Below are 22,652 nucleotides of genomic sequence, written 5' to 3' on the forward strand. Positions count from 1 at the left end.
TCAAGGTTACAGCACATGTTGCCTTTCATATCTGTAACAGTAGAATTACTTTATCTTCCAGTATTTCAATAAATGAGAGTAACCGCAGTCTTTATATATGATGAGTACAGGTGATGCATCTTAAATTTTCCTTTATTGGAAAAATCTTGATATTTCAGATACAGTTTACTTTTCTTTGTGCCAAAAGCATGTGACTAGGCATAACTTCTCAGCTGGTTCGCAAATAGTTTTTTTGTGATTCTGAACTATTAAACCTATTTTTAAATGGACCTTAAGCTTCTAGTTCAATTAAATGTTATTTAAATATTTTACCCCATCTTCTTTTAATCAAATCAGACTTTCAAAAATAATAGGAGTGTTAGTAATAAAGTGAAGTTGTGGGAGTTTTTTCTAATGAAAGAGAGTAGTAAGTTTGGATACCTTTTTTTGCATCACTCCAACTTCTGTGTCTATAATGTGCTTGCTTTATTTGGCATGAGTGTCCGCATATAGTCATTTGTATTTCATGCAGCTAAGAAACAGTTGTCTACTAAGTACTAATGGATTAATTGTATCCCATAACTGATGCAACAACATTGAATCAATTTCTCTATGTTTCAGGTGATCAGACTTTAAGAATTTGGGATGTGAAAGCCCCAGGAGTCAAACTTGTGATACCTGCCCACCAGGCTGAGATCTTGAGCTGTGACTGGTGCAAATATGATGAGGTATAGAACTGTTCATCCCACTTTTTTCCTAATTGAACCACTCTCATTAAATAGGAGGGGTTTCTGCTGCAACAATATTACATCTTCTCTTTATAAAAATATGTCTAGGTGCTTTGTTCCTATCATTCACTATTACATCTCCAGAGGAGATTTGTTCCAATGGATAGGCAGCCTAAGTAGGTCAGAGATTTTGCTTATTCTTTTGTATAGTGGTCAGAATAGCCTGTAGTGGAGAACCAGTTTGTATTTCTCTGTTTTCTTTAACGTTCACACTGGAGACCTGACCTCATTTATGATTTATTCATCTGTATTGTTTGATTTATCTAACTTTTGTAGTCAACATATGCATCACTGCCATCTGGTAATTAAATTGTCCTGATACATCTGTGTTTTATCAAATCATCAGAACTTGCTGGTAACTGGTGCAGTTGACTGTAGCTTAAAAGGCTGGGATTTGCGGAACATCCGGCAACCAGTGTTCGTCTTGCTGGGTCATACCTATGCTATCAGAAGAGTAAAAGTAAGTTGTATTTTTTTTCCTATTGACCATCACTGAATTGTTACACAATTTTTTCTGGAAAGCAGTGGTATTTTATATTATCTAGTAACTAGGAAAAAACACAGGATTTTAGATGTTACAGTGACTGTTCTTGAAAACTTTCTTTTATGCACTGCAAAACATTATGATGTTTAGTAGATTGCTGGGATTTTGAAGTAGATGACATCTTCAAAGTCAATATATTTCCACAAGGAGTGTTAGACGGCTTGAGAGAGAGTTAGGGGTTTTGCTTCAGCTAAGTTATATGAGAAATTGGAGACAGAGAAAATATTTTCCCTTACTCATTTTTAAATTATGCTTTGACTTTGTTTTTCCACACAAAGGATCAATATTCACAGAAGACAAAGTATAGAACTTGCTCTGAATACATATTTTTCTGTATACAAAGAAAATATTAGTAAGAGATTTTGAACCTCTAGCACGAAAGGCTACAGATGACTATACTGGATCTGTGTACATCACCCATCAATAGGAATTTCTTCTGATGCACAATGGCTTTTTTTAAATATTATGTGAAAATATGTACCCAAATATCTTTTTGGGTAAACTCAAAAACTATAACTGTGTTTCCATGTAAGATACTGAAGCCAGCTAAGAATGTGAGAGTCAAATGCACCAATACTGAAGTCTCCTGAAAAGGGAGATAACACCTGATCCTTTTAAAGCCCTTCTGGAATAGGTATTATTAACATTTTCTAGGAAGTCTGAACTGGAAAAAAAGTTATCCTGAGTCAGTATTTTTCTTCACATGGCCTTGGAATCTTTAATATGTTTCTAAGAACTTTAGAAGTTACTGTGCTTAGTTTGTAATTTGTCAGAAAAGGATATGACACAGGTAGTCATTCTGTATCACAAATCCTGTTTGTAGTCAGACAACCTCAGAAGCTCCTGCCTCTCCTTATCCCAGCTACCACAGCGTGCTATCCCAACTTGTGGTTGATGCTCAGTCTTTTTTTCTAATTTAATGCCTGCATGACCACACTCTAATCTGGCTCTATGAAAGGTTCATCGTAGCAGAAGAACATTTAGCAGTGCTGTTTGAGTTTGTTTATTTCTTCTTGTTTTTTAAACAAGATAATTTTGCAACTCCAGTTTGACAGCCATTAAGACAAATGAATCAACACAGACTGTTGTGTTCTTACTCTCTGACAGTTAGTGGCATCCTTTAAAAACAGCTCTTCCACTAAGGGATTCACAGCACATTGTCTTCATTATAAATTAAAGAAATTTAATGCAGAATTGCTATTCACCCTCACCTGGGATAATAGAACTAAAGAACACTTAATTAGACTTTGGAAATGTGTTTACAAACATATGGGAGTACTTCTCTTACACATCAGGCAGTAGACTTGTTGAATTAACTCTCTGCACAAGAGGCAGCATAGGCAGGCAGTGTTGTCAGTTTCATGGATAGCAGCTGGTTGATAAATAGATACTAGAAGAGCTAGACAGGGATAGCACCTCTTAATTTCTCTACTTTATTTCATCGTGGGCTGCCTTAGGAAGAGTGATGCCAGCAGGCTGGGGGCAGTGATCCTTCCCTGCTACTCACCACACCAGTGAGACCATGTATGGTCCAATTTTGGGATTTCCAGTAAAAGGGAGAGAGACACAGACATGCTGGAGTAAATTCAGCAAAGGGCCGTAAGAAGTTTAAGAGACTGAAACCTCTGTCCTACCAGGAAAAGCTGAGAGAGCTGAGATTTTTTTTAATGTGAAGAAGGCAAGGCTTAAAGGATATTACCACTGTATATGGATGTCTGGGGGAAATAAAGAAGACAAAGCCTGACTGGCCCAGAGGTGACTGGTACAAACTAAAATACTGAAAATGCCATGTAAACATAGAGCACTGAGCTCAAAGATTGTCAGCCTCATCAAGTGGGGTAATCCTATATATTCTTATACTGTCCTATTCCATTTTATGGTCCATCATGCACCTTGTTTTCTTAAAATGCCTTGAAATTGTTATTAGAAGTTGGCCAGCAGTAGATGTTTCTTTGCACCAGCCTCTGAGATCTAAGCCACCAAGTGGCTTTAAGGAGATGGTGGGGAGGCTGTACATGCATCCACGTTCAGCAGAGAGGTATGTGAGCGTACCTGACTTCTGTTCCATCTTAGCAGGCTTTTATTGCTTCCGTTTCGAGGTAGACATGGCTGTTGTGGACATAACATATGAAAATGTGAGCCAGCACTTAGAGGTGTGCAGAGAGAGCTGGATACTGCCTAAATAGAGGCAGCTCGCCCTACTGATATCCCTTCCCCTCCATTGTGCTGGCACTAGCAATTATAAAGCTGTGCAGCAGGCTGGCTCACCTGATGGCTCTGTCTGAAAATCCTGTCCCTAAAAGTGACTAGTTTCTGTCTGGATCACTAACTGTCTCAGTTTATTGCTCAACCACACAAATTGAAAGCCTTGACACAAAGGAGGAGAGCAGGAGCAAACAACCTGAAGTGGAAAGGAAAATGTAAGCCACGAGCCTTGGCAGCAGTGAACTCCTAAATTAGCTTAAACCAACCATGAAATCAAACTCTTCAGTTGTCTGTCTTTTGTGTTCTGATCACTTGTTCAGGGATTTTCAGATCTGAGGCTGGCAAGGAACTCTACTCAACTTGATACTGTCGGGATTCCTGCAGATTTCTTGTGGTCTTTCAGTGCGGTGCGGGGCCTTATCAGCACACTGACATCATTTGGAGCCCTTTTCAGGAGACTTGGATATTGGTGCATTTGACTCTCACATTCTTAACTGGCTGCCATATCTTACACTGAAACCTAGTTATGGTTTTTGATTTTACCTAAAAAGATATTTGGATAAATGATCTGTTGGAGATCTGGATGGATGATATGCTTATGTCTTCTGTCTATATACAACTGTTCACATAATAAAATTGTAGTATCTTACAGTTAAATGGAACAGAATTCTGAAATATTATCTTCCTTGTACAGAAAGACATGCATATCCTTTCAACTTGTGTGTAGTGCTCTCCTAAGTATTTTGCCTCTTACATAACCTTCCAGGATATTTAAGGGTAATGAAAAGCCTTTGACAAGATGTTTTTGCTTTATCTGAAACTGTGAGAACAAAGATGCAAAGGGGGTTTATGAAAAGTGTACCGTTGTTTTTTGTTGCTCATCACACTTGTTCCCCTTTATTATTCTTTTTTTGTTAGGTGCAGAAGAAAAAGATACTTTGTTTTGTTTTTCCTCCAGAAAAATGGAAGTTAAAGTTCAAGCATGCACATCCCTCAGTTCTGCTACAGTAAAGGGAGTTCAGCAGAGTTCAGTAGCCATTAACATACATTGATTTCTTGGCAACTTGGGCAGTTGTAGCAATAGCCCAGACTTAACTTTTGACTCTGTAGTTGCTGTGAATAATACTAGAAGTCTTGCAGGTAGACTTACCATGATTTGGGATACCTGCATTTCAGACTCGAGTTATGTCAGTTGCTTGTGTATTTCCTGTTGAGAAATATAGATCTTAAAATAGTTGGGAATGGAGGGTTACCCAAAAGCTGGAACTGAGGTGAAAAATTTTTGCATAACTGCATCCTTATTGCTACAGTTCTCAGACCAGTGTGCAAGAGTCCATAGAAGAGTGTGTCCTGTAAAATGCCCACAGAAGAGAGGAAAATCATGAAGTGACGTTATACTGCCTTCAGTTTTTCCACTCATTTCCAATTTTCCCATTCCTATAAACAATTTCAAAATTTTAGGATATGGAATTGATGACAATAATCTATCTTATGTTCTCTGCAGTATGGCATGGATTTTATCTCTCTGAAAATAATTAGCTGGTCACATAACTGTTTTGAAACTTGATTTATATAATGAGATGATACTCAGCCAAAAGCAGAATTTCGTAACTTTTTATATGACTGTTCTAGAACTTTTTAAATTCACAGCAGGGTTATTTGGCACTGCTGTAATGAAATCAAAACAAACTAGGATCTCACAGAGCATTCCTTGTGATTATTAATTCTACGATTCTGTGGTTTCTTGTAATTAGAGGCATGGTAGAGAAATTTGTTGATGTAGTCTGTTTTGTTGCAGCATGATGTGGTGCCTACCAAGACTGTTTAAATAGTTGAAGTTTGATAACTTTCTGCTTACAGTAAGTCTGTATATGTTCATAATGTTTTTACTTTTAAAGTTGATTTGTTTTCTTGCAGTTTTCACCGTTCCATGCAACCTTATTGGCCTCTTGCTCCTATGATTTTACTGTAAGGTAGAGTATTTTATTTTTAATTGGATAAAAATAGAAAGATAATCTGTTTTAATGTGGCTTGCAATAGAAAACTGTTCTAGAGAGGACATACTGAAGTGCAGTTAATGTCACCATCAGATGTTTCATAAACTGTGTTGAAAATGCACAGAAACTTCTGCGAGTTCCTCTGGCTGCCCAGTATATCTGATACTGCTGAGAATCTTAAAACTGATTAAAAGTCCTAAAAAAGTGCGATTTGATATTGGGATTTCTCTAAGATACACACTGTCATAAGTCAATAAACTGTGAAGTACATTCCTGACTATCTCAGTTATATTCTTTGATCTGTATTTTCTAAGGTGGACTGAATACAGTAGGCAAGTATATTTATACATGGGAGAAGCCCTTTTGCCTCAAAAAATGACTGCAAAGTTATCCCACTTGTCCAAATCATAGCAATTAACTCCTGGTTGTGTTCTGAGTGGTCTGATACCAGACATAGAAAGATTCTGTTTCCAGAGGGAAATCTTGCTAATTCTCGGTGCCTGTACGTTTCTAAATCATAAATCTATACAGTCTTGTGCCATAACATCATATAAAATTGCATCATAAAGTTAGCCTGGTAAGCATTGTAGGAAATTTGTGTATTTTCAAAAGTTCTGTTGGAAGAACTGGAACACTCTGTTTTCATTGAAGCTGACAGCTCCCAGAATGCAGCTAACAGAAACATGCAGGGGTGCAAAGGGGCTCTGAAGCTCTGCTGTGGATGCTGAGGTACTGCTGTACAGTGACAATGGTGACATTTCGCAGGGACAGTTCCTGGAGCAGCTGTCCTTTGCACATGTCCTTGGCAACCGCAATAGCACTAAAGAGGATGTTGCCTTCTAGGTCTTGGCTTCAGGGAATGCCTGCTGCCTCTTCCTGGGGCTGAGGGTGATGGTGGTGTCATCTGTGGAAGATGTATTCTCTTTGAGGTACTGAGGGGAAGGAGTTGCAGAAAAAGATGAGCAGTCTATGCACCATCTAGGATCGTGAATGCAAGATTGACAGGTCTTTACAGATAGCCCTCAGAGGTGAGAGCCCAAATCCCACAGTCCAAGGAAGGAGGAGGGACAGTTTGAGACTGTGTTTCAAGCAGTAGAGAATAAGGGTAAAGATTCTCGTGATGGGAAAAGGTGGAAACCTAAGACATCTGGCAAGACAACTTGGAGCTAGAGAACAGGTTTAGTGCCCTGGAATTGGATGAGCAACACCAAGCTCAGTCAGGGGAGGTGTCAGAATCAGCCGAGCCTGAATCAAGTGTCTGCGCCAAAAGAAAAATGTGCATTATCACTGGAGACTGCCTCGTATTGCATTCCCTCTCTAAGTATCTGTCTGCTAACGCACTTTCCTATCTTGGATGGTTTTGTTGCCTCCCTTGAGTTGAGGTCCCGGAGGCTGTGGAGAAATTTATAAGGTTTGTTCAGATTCAGAACACTTCCTTTTCTCACTTACCCGTATGGGTTCTTATGTTACTGAAAGAGGTGATCATGAATATATCAGGCATGGCTACATGGCACTGGGGGCCCAGGTGTTTTCCTTGATCCTGACAGTGGAGGAGAAGGGTTCAGAGAGGAAGAGACATCTGCATCAAGTCAACGCTTGGCTGCATAGCTGGTGTCACAAGAAGGGCTTAGTCTTTTACAACCACAAAGTCCTTTTTAAGCCATGGGGCACTGTGAGGCAGGCGCAGGATTCATCTGATAAAGTAGGGTAAGAGCATCTTTGCCAACAGGCTTGCTAACTTAGCGAGGAGCGTTTTAAATGACAGGTATCAGCACAGAGTGATCGTAACCTGAAGAAAATGAAAGCATGAGGATTAGAGAGGATTTTGCATTTTGCATTTTGTGACCTGTGAAAGTGACCTGACACCTGAATACAGCAAAGGAGAGGAAGAGGGAATTAGAAGTCCATGTGCAGCAGCAGTGTATGGCCTCTTGGGGATTATAAAGAGATGGTGGAACCACTCACAAGACTGGAGTGCTGCAAGAAAAATTCCTCAAGAAAGAGAGACTAGAAAGGCAAGGTGGTCATAATGGCAAATCTGTCTGTTTCCCAGTCCAGCTATTCCCTTAAATTTTCAGTCCCTACATGAGCTTGTTCCTTTCAAAAATTGTGCCTTTTTGTTGTAGATTAGAACTGGATGGTGAGATTATATAATACTCCTGTGTCCCACAGGCATGCCATTATTTCACTAAAGGACTTAAGTGCTTGAGAACATTTTTTTATGTTAATTGTTACTATTTTGCTTACTGTAATAAGGTAGTCCCTTATTACAGATACCCACTGGCTTGTAGTCGGTGCCAGGGGCCTGACAGTGTAAGTACTGTGATGTACATATGCATATAACTTTCTAGACTGCTGTACTCATATTCTGTCATATATTAAGTGCTTAATTTTGTTCATGTTTCAAATGCATGTCTCCTAGAATAGTGGTCTGTGGAAGGTTATTTATGGGATCTTACTTAACATGCTTTACTGATGCACTGCCAACTGGTTTGCAGTGTATTGTTTCTCAAAAGACTCCTAGGACTAAGATGAAAAGTGGTTATTGGTTTCTTCCAGAGGCCTTGTCTGAGCCATAAGACAAATAATCAGCATGCTGATGCATTGAAGTGACTTGATTGCGTTGTCATGCTCTTCCCTTTTTTGACACCAACTATATATCCTTCAAGTTTGGCTCTAATGCAGTTCATATGGTACTGAAACCTTCTGCAATTTCAGCTCTGACGTTTTCATATGTGGAAACTGTCAGTCAAGACAGAGAAAGCTCCTAGCTCATGTAACAGTGTGTCTGTAAACACAGAGCTTGGAGACCTCTTCACAAAATTCACTCTAGGCATGATTTTTCTGTTCAAATAATTATTTGTTGTGACTGGGGACAGAGGACAGGGTTGAAGAGATGAAATAAAGTTTTTTAACAGTTTTCTAAAACTATTAGTTGTTGGGTTTGGTATAAGTGAACAAACAACAGAGAAGGCCAGGTGAAAATCTTTGGAAAAACATGGCACAAACAAAATATTCTGTATAATGAAGGAAACTTGTTACCATAAGACTTTGGGAGCATCTCTTTTTAAAGAGTATGTTGTACCTCTATCACATATCCTGTACTGTCATTTACAGAAAAGAAGGTAGCTCAGAGTAAGAAGTAGAGTTTACTTAGGAATGTTCAGAGTTTGACTGGATGCACCATCCACTCTACATGCACACCCATGCCCACATCCTGCCATGTGTGCACATGCACATACGCCACACACGTGTGGGTGTGTGGAGATGTGTATGTGCACACATATACATACGTTTAAATTTAAGAATAAAAATCCTTGTTAAATATATGAAAGGATGGAAGAGAAATAGGGATTCCAGTACATGGCATTAGTTCTGGATCTTGTTGAACCTACTCAAGGGCTGTGACTTTTTAGTCCCATTTGATAGCAATTAATAGAACAGCGTGGTATGGCAGTCCTTTAGAAACAGGTTCATTGCAGTGTTCTTTAAACAGCAGTTTAGTTATGCTATTGCTCATTTATATTCCTTAATGTTTCTGTTTGAAGGTCAGAATTATCTGCAAGCATTAACTTATAGTAAATATTTAACTGGATATAGCACAGCCTACTGTTAAAGCTCTATAATAATAGATGTTACTGAAGCTTTGTGGTTTGACCAGACAACCGCACATCTTAGATCAGATTACCAAAGTACCGTGTAAGAGGCAGGGGTTTTGTTTGTTTCAGGTAGAACAGCTAGTTTGGCACGTCATCACAACTGGATATCTAAAAGCAAAAAATAGTAGCTAGAAAGCAAAGTTAACAATGCTTAGCTTCATGCTTTGCAAACAGTATAATGATTGCCTCTGTGCACTCTAGTCAAGCTACTGAAAAGAAACGTAGTTCACATGCCAGCTTAATACTGGGAGCTAAGAAAAGTTTTTACGTACTTGGGTATAATGATTTGGATTTAACCCCTGTCCAGCAAATGCTTTTTTGAGACAAATTTTTTCTATGCAGTTTCCTTACTCTTTGGAAGAGTTCAGAAAAAATGTAGATCAATTAAAGAGGAGATTTAACACAAATGAATAATTAAAATGCTGGGAAGTGCACAAAGTACTGTAACATTTCCAGGACTTCTTTAGGTCTGCATGCATGTTCTTAAACATTATCTCTATTGAAATTCAGTTTGGAAGAACATCAGTGTCATCTTTTACTGGAATAACTGTTTTGTATTTTTGGATTCTTCACTACAAAAAAGAAATCTTGGTGCATTAGGCACAGACAGTGCTCACCAAAATCTGCACCGAAGATCTGATAAATTATAGAGCTTCATTAAGCTGGTATCAGGCCAGATCTTAAATTGTATTCACAGAAGCTTGCCCCTAGGGCAGAAAGGCAGTTTTTTGTTAAAAGTTGTGCTATACTGGACATCATCTCTGCAACACACTTGAGGGTAAACCACAATCTCCAGCTCTTCATCACCGTGTACAAGTTCAGTTAGTTTGATCACAAATCTTATGGAATAAGGCTGCTCATAAAATAAACTGGTTTTCACTTCAATTAATTGTCCTTATTATCCTTGTAGTAAGATATAATCCAAAGAATTGCCTTAAGGGAGGTAGGAGGTATAGCATGAATTCACCACCTGTCTAATCTGCTAGCTCCTCATCATACAGCAACATGCATCGTACTACCTAGTACAGACACTGGAACCTGAAATGATACTTGCTGCCTCTTTTTTCCCAGTTAGTGGTGAAGACACAGGGGCAGGGGCTAAGGGTAGAGTGGGGAGGAGGACAAGGTAGGAGATAGGTAGGAGAAATAATATTTGGGTTCTAAAAGTGTTTTGGTAAGGGAGCATAGGTCTTTGTGATTCAGCAACAGGTGGTACGAAGTACAAAATTCTGTTCACATAATGCCTTGTTTAGAATAAGCAGTCCACTTGGAATATATGTGGAGCTTATTGATAGCATGTGAAGTACAGGTAAAATAAATAAAAAATCTCTAAAGAAATGAGGGAAAAGGCATACTTTTAACAATTCTAGTGTAAAGTTTTAAGAAACTGCATTCATGTACCTTTTGGGGTATATTTGGTCAGTGCAGATGTGACTGAAGTTGTGACTTCTAGTTTTAATGTACATGATATGGGTAAAAATAGCAGTTCTGTCTAAGTGTCACACCTGTGATTGTACAGGCTGTACAAACCTGTAATGGACCCTAAAATCTTATGTCTGGCTCACTTTTAAGTTCATGCTGCTGACTGTGTAGATACACTTACAATTCAAGTAATGCAAGCACAGCTGCTTACACTGTGAATGCCTGTACAGCCATCCTGCTGGGGTAAACAGTGTCTTAGAAAACTTGCATTGCCCTTTCAGTCTTCAGAATGTGATGGAGGTTCACTCTGAGCATAATATTGTTGTCACCACGGTGGTTTTGGAACCTGTGCCATAGACAGTGTTTCTCACTTTGGACTGCAAAGTTGTTATGAGAGCCATCGTTAATTTGTCATCAATGATTTTCAGTCCTGAGACTGAACATTTTTTTGAGCTTTAGCTAGTAATTATTTTTATATTAAAAAAAACCCCAAAGCTCCCAGTCAGTCTGCAACTGAGTTGTAGTACTCTTAAACTGCTTCTGACTTTCTACAACATGGCTTTATAGAACAAACACCATGTTGTCCTACTATTTTTAAAAGTCTTTTCTAAGGTTTTATTCATGTAGATCTGAAGTTATCTCCTTTATTCTTAGTTTTCAGTTAGGAGCATCTGTCTTTCAAGACTTAGTAGAGAGCTAGTGTGATAAGGAAGGCTAACCACTATTACTTAGAAACAGCAAGACTCGTTTCTTTACCTTCTCAGGAACAAATGTGAGACAATGAAAATGCTGAGATGGTATTTTGCTCCTCTCTCCTGCAAAATAAGTTGTTTATCTTAGATCTCAGGTGCTAGGAAAAAATTAAGAGGGTTGTTGCTATGGCAAAACCATTGTGCTGATACCACTCTCCTTGTTTATGAAGGAAGTAACATCTGCATATTAAACAAACTGACCCTGCTGGCTCCAGTGTTTGCTATTTTACTTGAATTGGTTTGAACTTACAGTTCTTTCAGTATAGTTGGTCTGATAATGAGCTGTTCTTGTTCAGTATTTTCACTTTCCCTAATAAGATCAAGGCAAAGAGACCTCTGTGATTGTTACAGAAGTAGTAAAGCATATAATTGACCCCTGTGTGAAAATTTGAACTGTAGAAAATTCGATTACAGCTGCCAGCCCACAAAATACGCTGTGCTGTGCAGCCTATGGACTTTTGTAAACAGAATATACAACACAGGAAAGAGGAACTAATCTTTGATTTGTGCCGTCATAAGGATATTGTCAATGTTTTATTATCTGAAAGTTCTAATTTCTGAATCCTTTTTTTTTTACCCCTGAGGTGTCTTTTACCTCTGTGTTCATCCCATCCACTTTTACATCTCTCTTATCCTTGCTGTTATTTGCATTGATGGACGTTGTGTCTAATGGGACAGTAGCTGGGAGAAGTAGAACACCTCGAATGTCTATTTTCTAAGCATTTTTTGTCAACCAAGGCTTGAAATAAAAATTGCTTTTTAAAATACGATCTAGTGGAATTAACTGTAATGCAGCTGATCTCTGTAGTACAAATTTGTTATTATATTATAATATTAAATTCTGTTTTACGGGAACACAGTCTCAAATTTGAGAATGTGAATGACTGAGATCTCTAAATGAATGTGTCATTTTTCATTTAAATAAAGACCCTATAGTTAATGATACCAAAAACTGAGAAAAATAATAAATTGTGCTAATGTCTTTCAGAGCTAAAATTCCTCAGCCCTCAAAAAATATAACAAGAGTATTTTAGCCTAAATTTTCTTGCTCTGCTTTGATAGTGTCCCAATGACTGCTCCTCAGTGCCAACTTTGATCTCAGTTTCTGAAACAGGAGACAAAGATGGCTTTACCCAGTGGGGTTTAATTTATGCAAATCAGCAGATGGCTTTGCAGGAATATGATTTGTTATGTTTCCTAAGTGGATGAGTTTGCTTTTTTAAATACCCTGGCAGCAACAGATTTGTCAATATCTTGCATTATATTTTTGAAATGGCCTTTCAATTACTTTAATTGTGGTTTGTTTGATTTTTTTTTTCCTCTCTCTCTTTCTCTTTTCCTCCTTTATTTTCTCTATAGATTCTGGGACTTTTCCAAGCCTAATCCTTTGCTGGAAACAGTTGAGCATCATACTGAATTTACATGTGGACTGGATTTAAGTCTTCACAACCGTGGTCAGGTAAGAGCTGGGATGAATTTACTTTTTGCCTGTTATAGCCACAATGGTCGTGGCTGGACTGCAGGACTCATATTCTGAATAAGTCACCAGATTGCAGAAAGCTTCTGGAAGTGAGTCTGGCTGATTGCTTATTAAATAAACACAATTTCAGGTCCATTTTTATTTATAAAGCAGTTACTTGCATTGGGTAGGAGAGGAGGGCAGGACAGACAAAATAGCAAAATCAGATAACTGAAAGCCATGGTGAGCTCAGGGAAAATTAGGTAGTTTTGTTTGAGAAGGAAGAGTAATAGAGAAGAGCCTAGAACGCAAAGTTGAGATACAAAACTTTCTTCCATCTACTTAGATTGTCAGGTTAAACATTGGTAGTGTCACACAGGATGCCTAGACCTGGTTTGTCATGCTCTTTGGAGGACTGCAAGAGGCTTAATATGTGGTTATGTACTAGTTCTGGTAGGATTCTGCTCTCCTTCTGTTGCTACAGTCATTTCTATTTTGTAAACAGAGGATTGTTTTTTGTAGTATAGACTCTTTTTTTCAGACAAGAAACTCAGAAAACCTAAAGTTAATTATTTGCTTTAAAATGAGAAAGCCTTTAGTTTTCACTAGAAAGTACTGTAACTGAGTTAACTGTAACTAATGCATTATTTAATGTGCCACAGATATTATTTACATCTAGATTCCTCTTAAATTCACAGTGAATTTTTTATCCCAGTTAAAAATCTGCATTTGCAGATGCATAAGATCTGCATTCAAATTCTGCGTGGATAAAGCAGATAAAACCATTGTAATTTCTGCTGATAAAAGGACACAGGAGAAGGGTGTAAATTTGGCAAAATACTTAGCTTAATGCATGTGGAACCATTCTAGCCAAATGATAGCTTGATGAGTTTTCTGCCTGGTTGGTTGTTCCTTTAATTCTGTTGCTTCAGTGGTGCTGCAGTAACTGTTCATGAGGCCATGCTGTGAACCACATAGGGGAATCTGTGAGGCTGAAAAAAGCCTCTCAAGCTTCAGGTTATTTTTTTATTAATGCAGGGCAAGAATGCTTAAAGGCCACTTGCTGGGAATTAAAACTTCATCCCAAGTGACTGCAGAGATATGATTCTGGCTGAATTGGGTCCAGAGGGAGCAGCAAGCATAGCTTAGTACATTTAGGGCTTCACAGTGCTACAGCAGTGCATGTGCTGAGCCCAGTTCAGCTTTCTATGAAGTTGGTGTGGGTTTTGCATTGGATCTGAATGAGGCAAGAAGATTTTCTCTTCATTTTGTATTGAGGATGTGATTACGTCTTGACTGTAAGCCCATGGCTTCATGGTAGATAATGAATTGAAAGAAAAGTGCTGCACAAGCACTAGTATGTTGAAAAAAGGAAAATGATGGTGGGCATACCTATCAACATTAGGGCATTTGAGCTTTCAGGCATCTTTTTTTCCATGCAGAAATTCTACAAGTCTGTTGTTGGACTTAATGCACAGAATCTGTAAATCTAGGGTACATATCTGTATTTACTGCATGCCAATGTGCGTTCCAGACAGAAGTTTGGCATTTGCAACAGCTTTAATATTCCTCTGTTTTTTTCTGTTGAGTTCATTTAATCTATTGTGAGGGTTGGATATCTATCACAGCAATGCAAAATGTAAACGTTTTGGTATTTAAAAGAAATTTAAAAGCCTGTGATAGAATTAAACTCTCACTAAGTTAAAGAATGAGTACAAGGGAAATTTAACCCTCATTTTTAAAGGAAGACCAATGAGACATCACCTTGAGTACTCTGCTCAGCTCTGGGGCATGCAGTAAAAATAGGACATGGACCTGTTGGAATGAGTCCAGAAGAAGGCCATGAAGATGATCAGAGTGCTGAAACAGCTCTCCTGTGAAGACAGGCTGAAAGAATTGGGGTTGTTCAGCCTGGAGAAGAGAAGGCTCTGGGGAGACCTTATAGAACCTTTTAGTACTTAAAGGACTCCTCCAAGAGAGCTGGAGAGGGACTTTTTACAAGCGCAGTTAGTGATAGGACAAGGTGTAATGCCTTAAAACTGAAAGAGGATTGAGGTAAGGAAGAAATTTATTTACTGTGAAGATGGTGAGACACTGAAACAGGTTACCCAAAGAAGTTGTGGATGGAAGTGCTCAAGGCCAGGCTGGACTGGACTTTGAGTGACCAGGTCTTGTGGAGGGTGTCTCTGCCAATGTCAGGGAGGTTGGAACTTGATGATCTTTAAGGTCCCTTACAACCCAAAGCATCCTGTGCTTCTGTGCAAGCTTACTGTATAGTTGCTTCTAGTATGAGCACTTGCAGCCTTTCCCTGGCTTCTGCATCAATCCAACAAAGATTATTTGCTTGAATTTTATGCTGCTATCCCCAGTATGTAGGTTGCCTTCACATCTGCTCTTTATCAATCCAATAATGAGGTCTGTTGTTTATTTTATTCATGTATTTGCATGACTTGTGATTTTTCATGTATGCTTTATAAGGAGTTACAACTTGAGACTTGAACTGCTTCTCTCCTCCAGGGAGAAGGAGAAGGAGGATCCAGGGAGAATGCAGAGTATTTTGTTCATAATGGACAAGCTGTTCATTTATACTCAAATTAAGTACCGTTCTGGTCATTTACCTTTGTTTTCATTCTTAATGATACTTTTGTTGTCTAGACAGATTGTTTTATTTGGCTTTGCACAATGAACTTGTATCTTTTGCATGTCAAGGGAAAAACTATCTGCACTATTGGAAAACTGTTCAAAATAGATACTGTGATTAAGTAGCTAATATAGGAATTCCGAGACATTCCTGTGGAACTGATTGAGTTTTGAACAGAACCCGCAGGCACAGAGAAGGTACATGCAGGCAGACTGGTTCCTGTACAGTATCCACTAAGGGAGGCAACATGTGGAGAGAGATCTGGTCCTTAAGGAATGGGTTGTGAAAGGACCCATTAGTATTAGCTGGATGAAACAGAAAACTCCTTAATTAAAGATTCTAGTATCTATTTTGGAGTGTGTGCCTCTATGTGAAGTTAGTGTTTTTTGAAAGCTTTGCATTTTAAAGATCAGCTGTTCTTTGGTTTAGTTTTTTTCCCCCCACCATAATGTTAATGTCAGGTTTGTAGCAATTTGAGACAACAAACAAACTTTCAGATGCACAGAAAGATGTGTGCACTTTACAGTGCAAAGCATTAACAGAAATGATCCTCATGATATTCAGGGTATTTCTCTGTTAAACTGCAAGTGCTGATGTGAGAGCTTGCCAGGCAGGAGAAAATAGGAGAAAATACTCCCAACTCCAGCTTTCAGCCAAAGTAGCTTTGGCACACACAAGAACAGTGACAAGACCCGAAGCACCAAAAATCTTTTAAATTTGTGATGGTGTGGAGCACTAAGAACTGGACAAATCTGTTCACCTTGTCAGCCACATTAAGAGTATGCAGTTTTTTAAATCAGATAAGTTCTTTCCAAAGTTTGAGGATAAGAATACAATTAAAGTTTGCTTCTTTCTATACACACTAGATAGGCATAGGAAGTATGTAGGGATTATAAAAATGGTAATCAGCTATAAATACTATTCTTCGCTTGGGGCTGTGAATGCTAGACCATATAGTGGAGTTGTACTCTGTAGCTCACTGGATTTCTTATTTCTCTCCTGATATTTACTTTTCCTGTATGTGATCTCTGAATATTCTGATGAATCAAAACATGATACTTATTTAAGCCTGTCTCTTACTGGGATTCTGCTGTGTTTACGTTCATGCTTACATGCTGTAGCTAACTTCTTTTGGTATTATTTGTGCAGCTTTATTTTAAAGCAGCCTTTTTCTTCTGCTGTAGGTTAATGTGATATGGCGGTCATTAATTAATTTTAAATGTCTTTAGGCAGTCCATTAATGACACAGATAAAAAGTACAGATCCTGTGAACATTCACTTCTTGTCTTGATTCTGAAATTATTTCAATAAGTATATAAAGAATAGAAAATACATATGTATGACAAATTTCTTTAAATCATGGACAAAAAAAATACCCAGCCATTTCTGTTGTAATTCTAAAGCTGTATTTTGCTTTACACAAACATGAGAGATGCCGAAGCTCTGAATTTTGTCTGATAACCTTTTTCAGCTGCACCTCACATCTATTCTGAACTCTATAAAGCAGCCAATGGAAAGTATAAATTAATGCTTTCCATTGAGTCAGGCTTTGTCTTGCTGCTGTGAGAATAGGATTAAGTATCTAACGGGAACAGGAGAGGAATATTTCCATTTCTCTATACTTTTATGTTGTGCACAATGACATTCCTAAGTTGCAAGGATACGTGATTTTTAACAGACGTGATGGCAAGTGGTGGAGGGGCTCAGAACACTTGATATGCAAAAAGCACGTTAGAGATCTGTTACATGCCAAATCAGAACAAGACTTCATGACATACAGTACTGAGGTAGCTCCCTTAGGAAATGAACGATGTTCTGCACCAAACGAGGGTAAGCCAAATGTGAGTTCTCTAGTCCAAAACCATCTTGTGACCTGAATGCATGTTAAAGTCTAGGTTTTAGAATAACTTATGTACAACACAAATCGTGATCACTTACGATTTGCTTTTACTGTGAATGTGTGTGTTTGGATCATAATTACACTACAAATAGGCAGTTGTCTGTCTAAGCAGCTATTTCTGTCAACATAGGTTGGGAGGAAACTTGTTTTCTCTAGTCCTCTGTCTGGCTGCACCTCCTTATTTTTCCAGTTCTCCTCCCCTCCACCTGGTGGGGTTGGGGTGAGTGAGCAGCTGTGTGGTACTTAGTTACCAACTGAGGCTAAACCATGACACCTGTCCATGATACCACATATTATGTATGATACATTGATAATACCGGTGCAGTACCCATGACTTTTCTGCTCTGTGTTACACTGTCCTTGTGATTCAGCTGTCCTGAACCTCCAGCTTCTTCTCCCTAAAGCTGCAGGGTATCACCAGCACACTGTGCCAAACCACAGCCTGCTCCTTCCTTGCGCCTGGCCAGTGGTAATTAGAACTGCTTTGTAGCATCAGTCTGTTGATCCCATGAAACGTTTCTGTACTGATGGTATCATGCATCACTGAAATTTTAAAAGCTGTAATTTCTTACTAGTTGGAGGGATGTTGTAGCCAAACTGTTATACACTTGAGCTGCATACCCTGGAAGTAACTTGAAATCTGGTTCTAAATTCGTCCAGCTTTATGAAGAAATTTTTGACCATTTTTCAAGTTTCAGTGTACAGGTTTGTTCTGCTACTTGTTTTCTTTGTGCACCTTTTGCAGTGTGCTGCATTATTTGTGCCAACACAGGAAGCAGGAGAACGGACAGGAGGGGCTGCTGAAGTTGGCTTAACCGGTATAGCCAAATATAAATGCAGAGGATGTCTTCAGTGAAGCTCTTTGGCTGTGTATTTTGCTGTTCATTTAAATTAATTGTTCACCCTCAGCAGGCCCAGAAATATTGATTGTTCCATATGAAAGTGGAGTTATATCTTGTGGAAATGTGCAGAAAAACAGACTTTCTCTGCATTTTTCTTTCGATCACTTGCTCTTATCTTTTACACTTAATTTCCAAGGAACTGATAGCTTCCATCCAGCTGTTGTGGCTGTCCCAATGCTATAATTATAACACTATCTGCACTTCATTTTAGTCTCTCCTTATGGTCCTTCTCCAGGATGCTACTAAAGTTATGCAGTTAATGATTCCTTGAGCTAAAAAGAACCTACTTAATTTCAGGGTGGATTTTTTCATGAAAATACCAGATTTCACCAGCTGCAAATATTAAACCAGTTTGAACATCTTCCAGAGTTGGAGAGACTAAAAGAAGGTGAAATTTCTTGCTGGTGCCTATAGTATGTCTTTCCCAAACTGTTAAAATTAAACTTCCACTGCGAAAGTCAAAGCCAGCCCCTCATGAGTAATGATCACTTTTTGCCATTAACAGCTAAAGTCTCTTCCTGAGGTGTTTGGAAAGGTTGCTGTCAGGCATCACAATTCTGTAATGCAATTCATCTATGCAAGTGTATGGAGAAGAAAATGCACTTTAATTTTGATTCTGAAGTACTGGGAAGGGTGGGAGGCAGTATTTTCTTTCTCCTTAAGAAAGAAATGGATTTCTTAAGTAGTGGTTGGAACATTTGTTTCTGATAACTCTACTTTGAACCTAGATCTTTATAAGAAGTTCTGTTCCAGGGTTTGTTTTATTCTGTTTTTACTGGAAATAATAATTAAATTAAGGTGTATTTTTTCAAAAGTAAATTAAAAAATGCTGATTTTACTGCACATTAAAAAGTTACAGTTTGCAAACTCACATCACTCTTGTGTAAAGGTTAACGTCGTGTGCAGTTCACTCTGGCAAGTGTTAACCAAGCAGGCCACAGTAGTGGTTCAGATTTTCTGGAACAAAATAGGTATTTAATGGATCATACATGATCCATTATGCACTTGACCAATCAGTTTTAATGCTCACCTGTGAAAGTAATTTGATGAGTAGCAAACCTAATAGCTTGTTTTATCTCCCCTTAATCTCCATGCCACTCGCTTAGAGGATGCCCAGGATCCCTCAAAAATACATAATAATGATATAAATAGACCATTAAATTCTGTTTGAGAAGACACAGATGATGAGAAACTAAAAGCGGAAGGGAAATACAACATTAATGAAAGTCAAGAACTGAATACTTTTTCTCTTGTCTCTTCCACAGAATAAAAAAAAAAAAAAAAAAAAAAAAAAAAAAAAAAAAAAAAAAAAAAAAAAAAAAAAAAAAAAAAAAAAAAAAAAAAAAAAGTCTTATTAGTTTTATTTGAAAATAGAATGGGGAAAAGCTGAGAAATGGGTCACTCTCAAGTACATTTACGTATTATTGTATGATTTATTATGAGCTCTGAAAACTGCGTTAGTTCTGGAAATACTAATCTAGAGAGGGCTGTACTTTGTTCTGATTAAACCTGTTCTTTGTTCCTGTTCTGATAAAGGCGTAACTGAACTCTTAAATTTTAGCTGTTATTTTGAATGTATTTAATTGTGGTTAGGGCACGGAGATTTATTACACCTTCCGATACTGAAAAAGAAAAGTCAGTAACTAACTTCAGAGTTTTCTCTTGTTCTCTTGTTTCTGAGCAGTAAAGAGGCTGAATGTTATGCAGATGATTGCACTAGATGGAATGGATTGCCCTGGGATGCTGGAAAAGGTCTAACTCTATTGCAAGGCAAGATGATTACGATGAATAGAAAACAGAGAGCCTTTCAAGGGATTAAATCAGTTAGTGAGTGAATGGAAATGGCTCTGATAAAGGAATGGATATCCGTATTAGATCAGTTGGTGGAAAACATTGTTACACTCTGGGACAAGGATAAACACTTCAATAAAATACAGGATAGCTGTTATAGTTGAGTTAAAACTATGATCTTCTAGTCAAGCAGTCATCTTCCTGTGATGACTTCAGTTTTTCATTTGTTTGCTTGCTTTTTGGCTTTACTTGAAGAGGAATACAGTGGTCCCCATCTCTACTGGTACATAAATTGACATAACAATACAGTGCCTTTAGTGTATATGCTAGTACTGCAAATTTGCTACTGAAATAAAAGCATTAAAGATGAGTAATAAAAGTCATTTTGTTCAGCTGCCTTTATCCCAAATAGCTTTAGTTACAATGAAAATTACCAGGTTTAGAATGCTTTTTCTGTTTGCATTATTTCTTGATGTAGTTTACCAGTCAGTGTAACATAAAATATTCTTGTTTTGCAATTAAACTCTAATTGTTCTCCTTTTCCCTGTAATTTCTGGTAGTCAAAAGTTGCTGTAGTAGAATTACATTCTATAGCTAGCTACAAGAGCAGTTCAGTTTTCATAAATGATAATGAAAATTGCATGGCATACAAAATATGCTGTGCAAAATAGTCAATAATACAAGAAATATGACAGTTTTTACAGTTCTTTGCAACTGAAATAAACTGTCCTGACATGTCAGTTTGAAAAAAAAAAATCATGCACCCTCTAAAAACTGAAATCAGTGAGATTTGTTTGAATCTCAGAGTAAAATTTGCCCCCAAGACAGCAGACATTTTTACAGAAGGACAAACCTCCATGCCTTCATGTTCCTAACTGTGAGGACTACTATCAGGTAGGCAAATAAAATGTGAGTCCATTTTCAGTTTTCCTTTGTCCTTCATCCTGCCACAGGAAGATTTTCTTCACCTGTTAGTAAAATCATCTCATTGAGCAAAATATAAACTCTAGGAACATGCAGCTTTTTGTATGCTATATCTACCCCTATTTTAATATTTAGTTTATCAAAAAAAAAAGGGGGGGGCCAAAAATGCTTTAAAGTATGTATTAAAAATGTTCACATATCACACGAGATCTGACATTTGTAAATACTTTTAAACCACTTACATTCCACATCCTACATTCCCCTCTTCTAGGGAAAGGCACACAACAGTCATAATACTACTGTATAAGATAGGTCATAAGACAAAAGACAGAATGAAGGAAGACATTTTGTAAACTGATGCAGTAGCTACATGAACAAGGGGCTTCTCTTTATCTCAGGATTCATCTTAGTTGTTTGTATTTGAGGCAGTGATAATCTGTGAGATACTGCAAAGGGCCATGTATCCGCTGTCCATCAGTGAATGCTGGCTGCTGCACTCTTAGCTAACAGTTGTCCCATTTTTCTGACAGTCTTGGCTGTATTTTGAAGGAAGCATGAAGAAATGGAAATGCTATTACATTTTGTAATGCTGTTCCATGCTGTAGTGTCCCAATTTTCCATAGGTACCTGTTTGCTGTTCTTTGCATGTGTATTTTCATCAAGGTTTCTGATATCAGTATTTCATTACAGGGTTCCTGCTGCACAGGAGAACCTGATTCACTGTTATTTGCTGGAGCTTTTATTTTCCTTTTGTTGCCTGGCTGTTTCCTCCTTTCATGTGCTATCATCAAGTCAATGAGTTGGGCAGCTTACCACAAGTGATCCTTTTCAAACTCCCTTTTAATATCCCCTTGTTTATTTTTAGTGCTGCTAGATTAAAAGGTTCTGTAACTATATTTGTTCAGAGGCTGTTTCAGGGATGCTAATTACTTTGATAACAGGTGGGAATTCCCATGGGATTTTTTCCAAATGTTATTTCTGTTCCTTGTTTCTTTACGAAAGTAGAAAGTATTGCCTATAGAAATACAGACATTGATCTGTAGCTTTGGAGAATAGTAAAAAACCTGCAGTTTATGTGATTGCCAGTTTCTATACAGCATTTAGTGGAGAACACAAATTTTCTTTTTGGTATTATTTGGGAGACTGCAATGCAGCAGAACATTATGCTACAGAAAGCTCTATTGTGTCGTATGAATAGACAGACACGTTGTCAAGAGTTTTTTTGACCCATTTAGATGTATGTGGAAAGTACTTCAAATAACTAAGTAGAACCAGCTAAGGAAGCAGTAGAAATGAATAATAGTGCAGTATAGTAAACATAAAATGGCCTAATTATAGTCTGAAATCAAATATTGTAGTTGGATTTCCAAATTTTTAGTGTGCAGCTGTTCATTCTGGCTCTAGAAGAGAACAGGAATTGCAGTCTACAACAGAAGGAAGCTTGTTGGGCAGAGGATCCAATACTGTATCTTTTATGATCCCAACTGGAAATGACATTGTAAAGATAATGCAATATGGATTCAACCAGATTTACTGGAATATATTTGTGGATCTCATCAGCTTTTTCTCTTTAGCTCTTGTCTTTGCCTTGGTTCTTGTCTCCTGCAATATTTTGTGAATATATATTATAGGTCATATTTTTGAGTAATTATCAGTGTGGTTAACCCTTTTGCTTTGTTACAGACTCTA

General features: G+C 37.9%; 1 protein-coding gene across 1 annotated transcript in view; it reads left to right on the forward strand.

Moving 5' to 3' along the window:
- The window catches only part of PEX7 (peroxisomal biogenesis factor 7), a 43,288-nt gene that overhangs the window by 19,508 nt on the left and 1,128 nt on the right, over positions 1–22,652 (forward strand). The window contains exons 6-9 of the mRNA XM_027888021.1: positions 601–707; positions 1,114–1,227; positions 5,434–5,489; positions 12,706–12,805. Of these exons, the coding sequence (XP_027743822.1) occupies positions 601–707; positions 1,114–1,227; positions 5,434–5,489; positions 12,706–12,805 (377 nt within the window). The remainder of the gene's footprint in view (positions 1–600; positions 708–1,113; positions 1,228–5,433; positions 5,490–12,705; positions 12,806–22,652) is intronic.

Source organism: Empidonax traillii, unplaced genomic scaffold, assembly GCF_003031625.1.
Source record: "Empidonax traillii isolate 1590-97213 ecotype Southwest subspecies unplaced genomic scaffold, ASM303162v1 scaffold229:size1690559, whole genome shotgun sequence".
Lineage (NCBI taxonomy): Eukaryota > Metazoa > Chordata > Aves > Passeriformes > Tyrannidae > Empidonax > Empidonax traillii.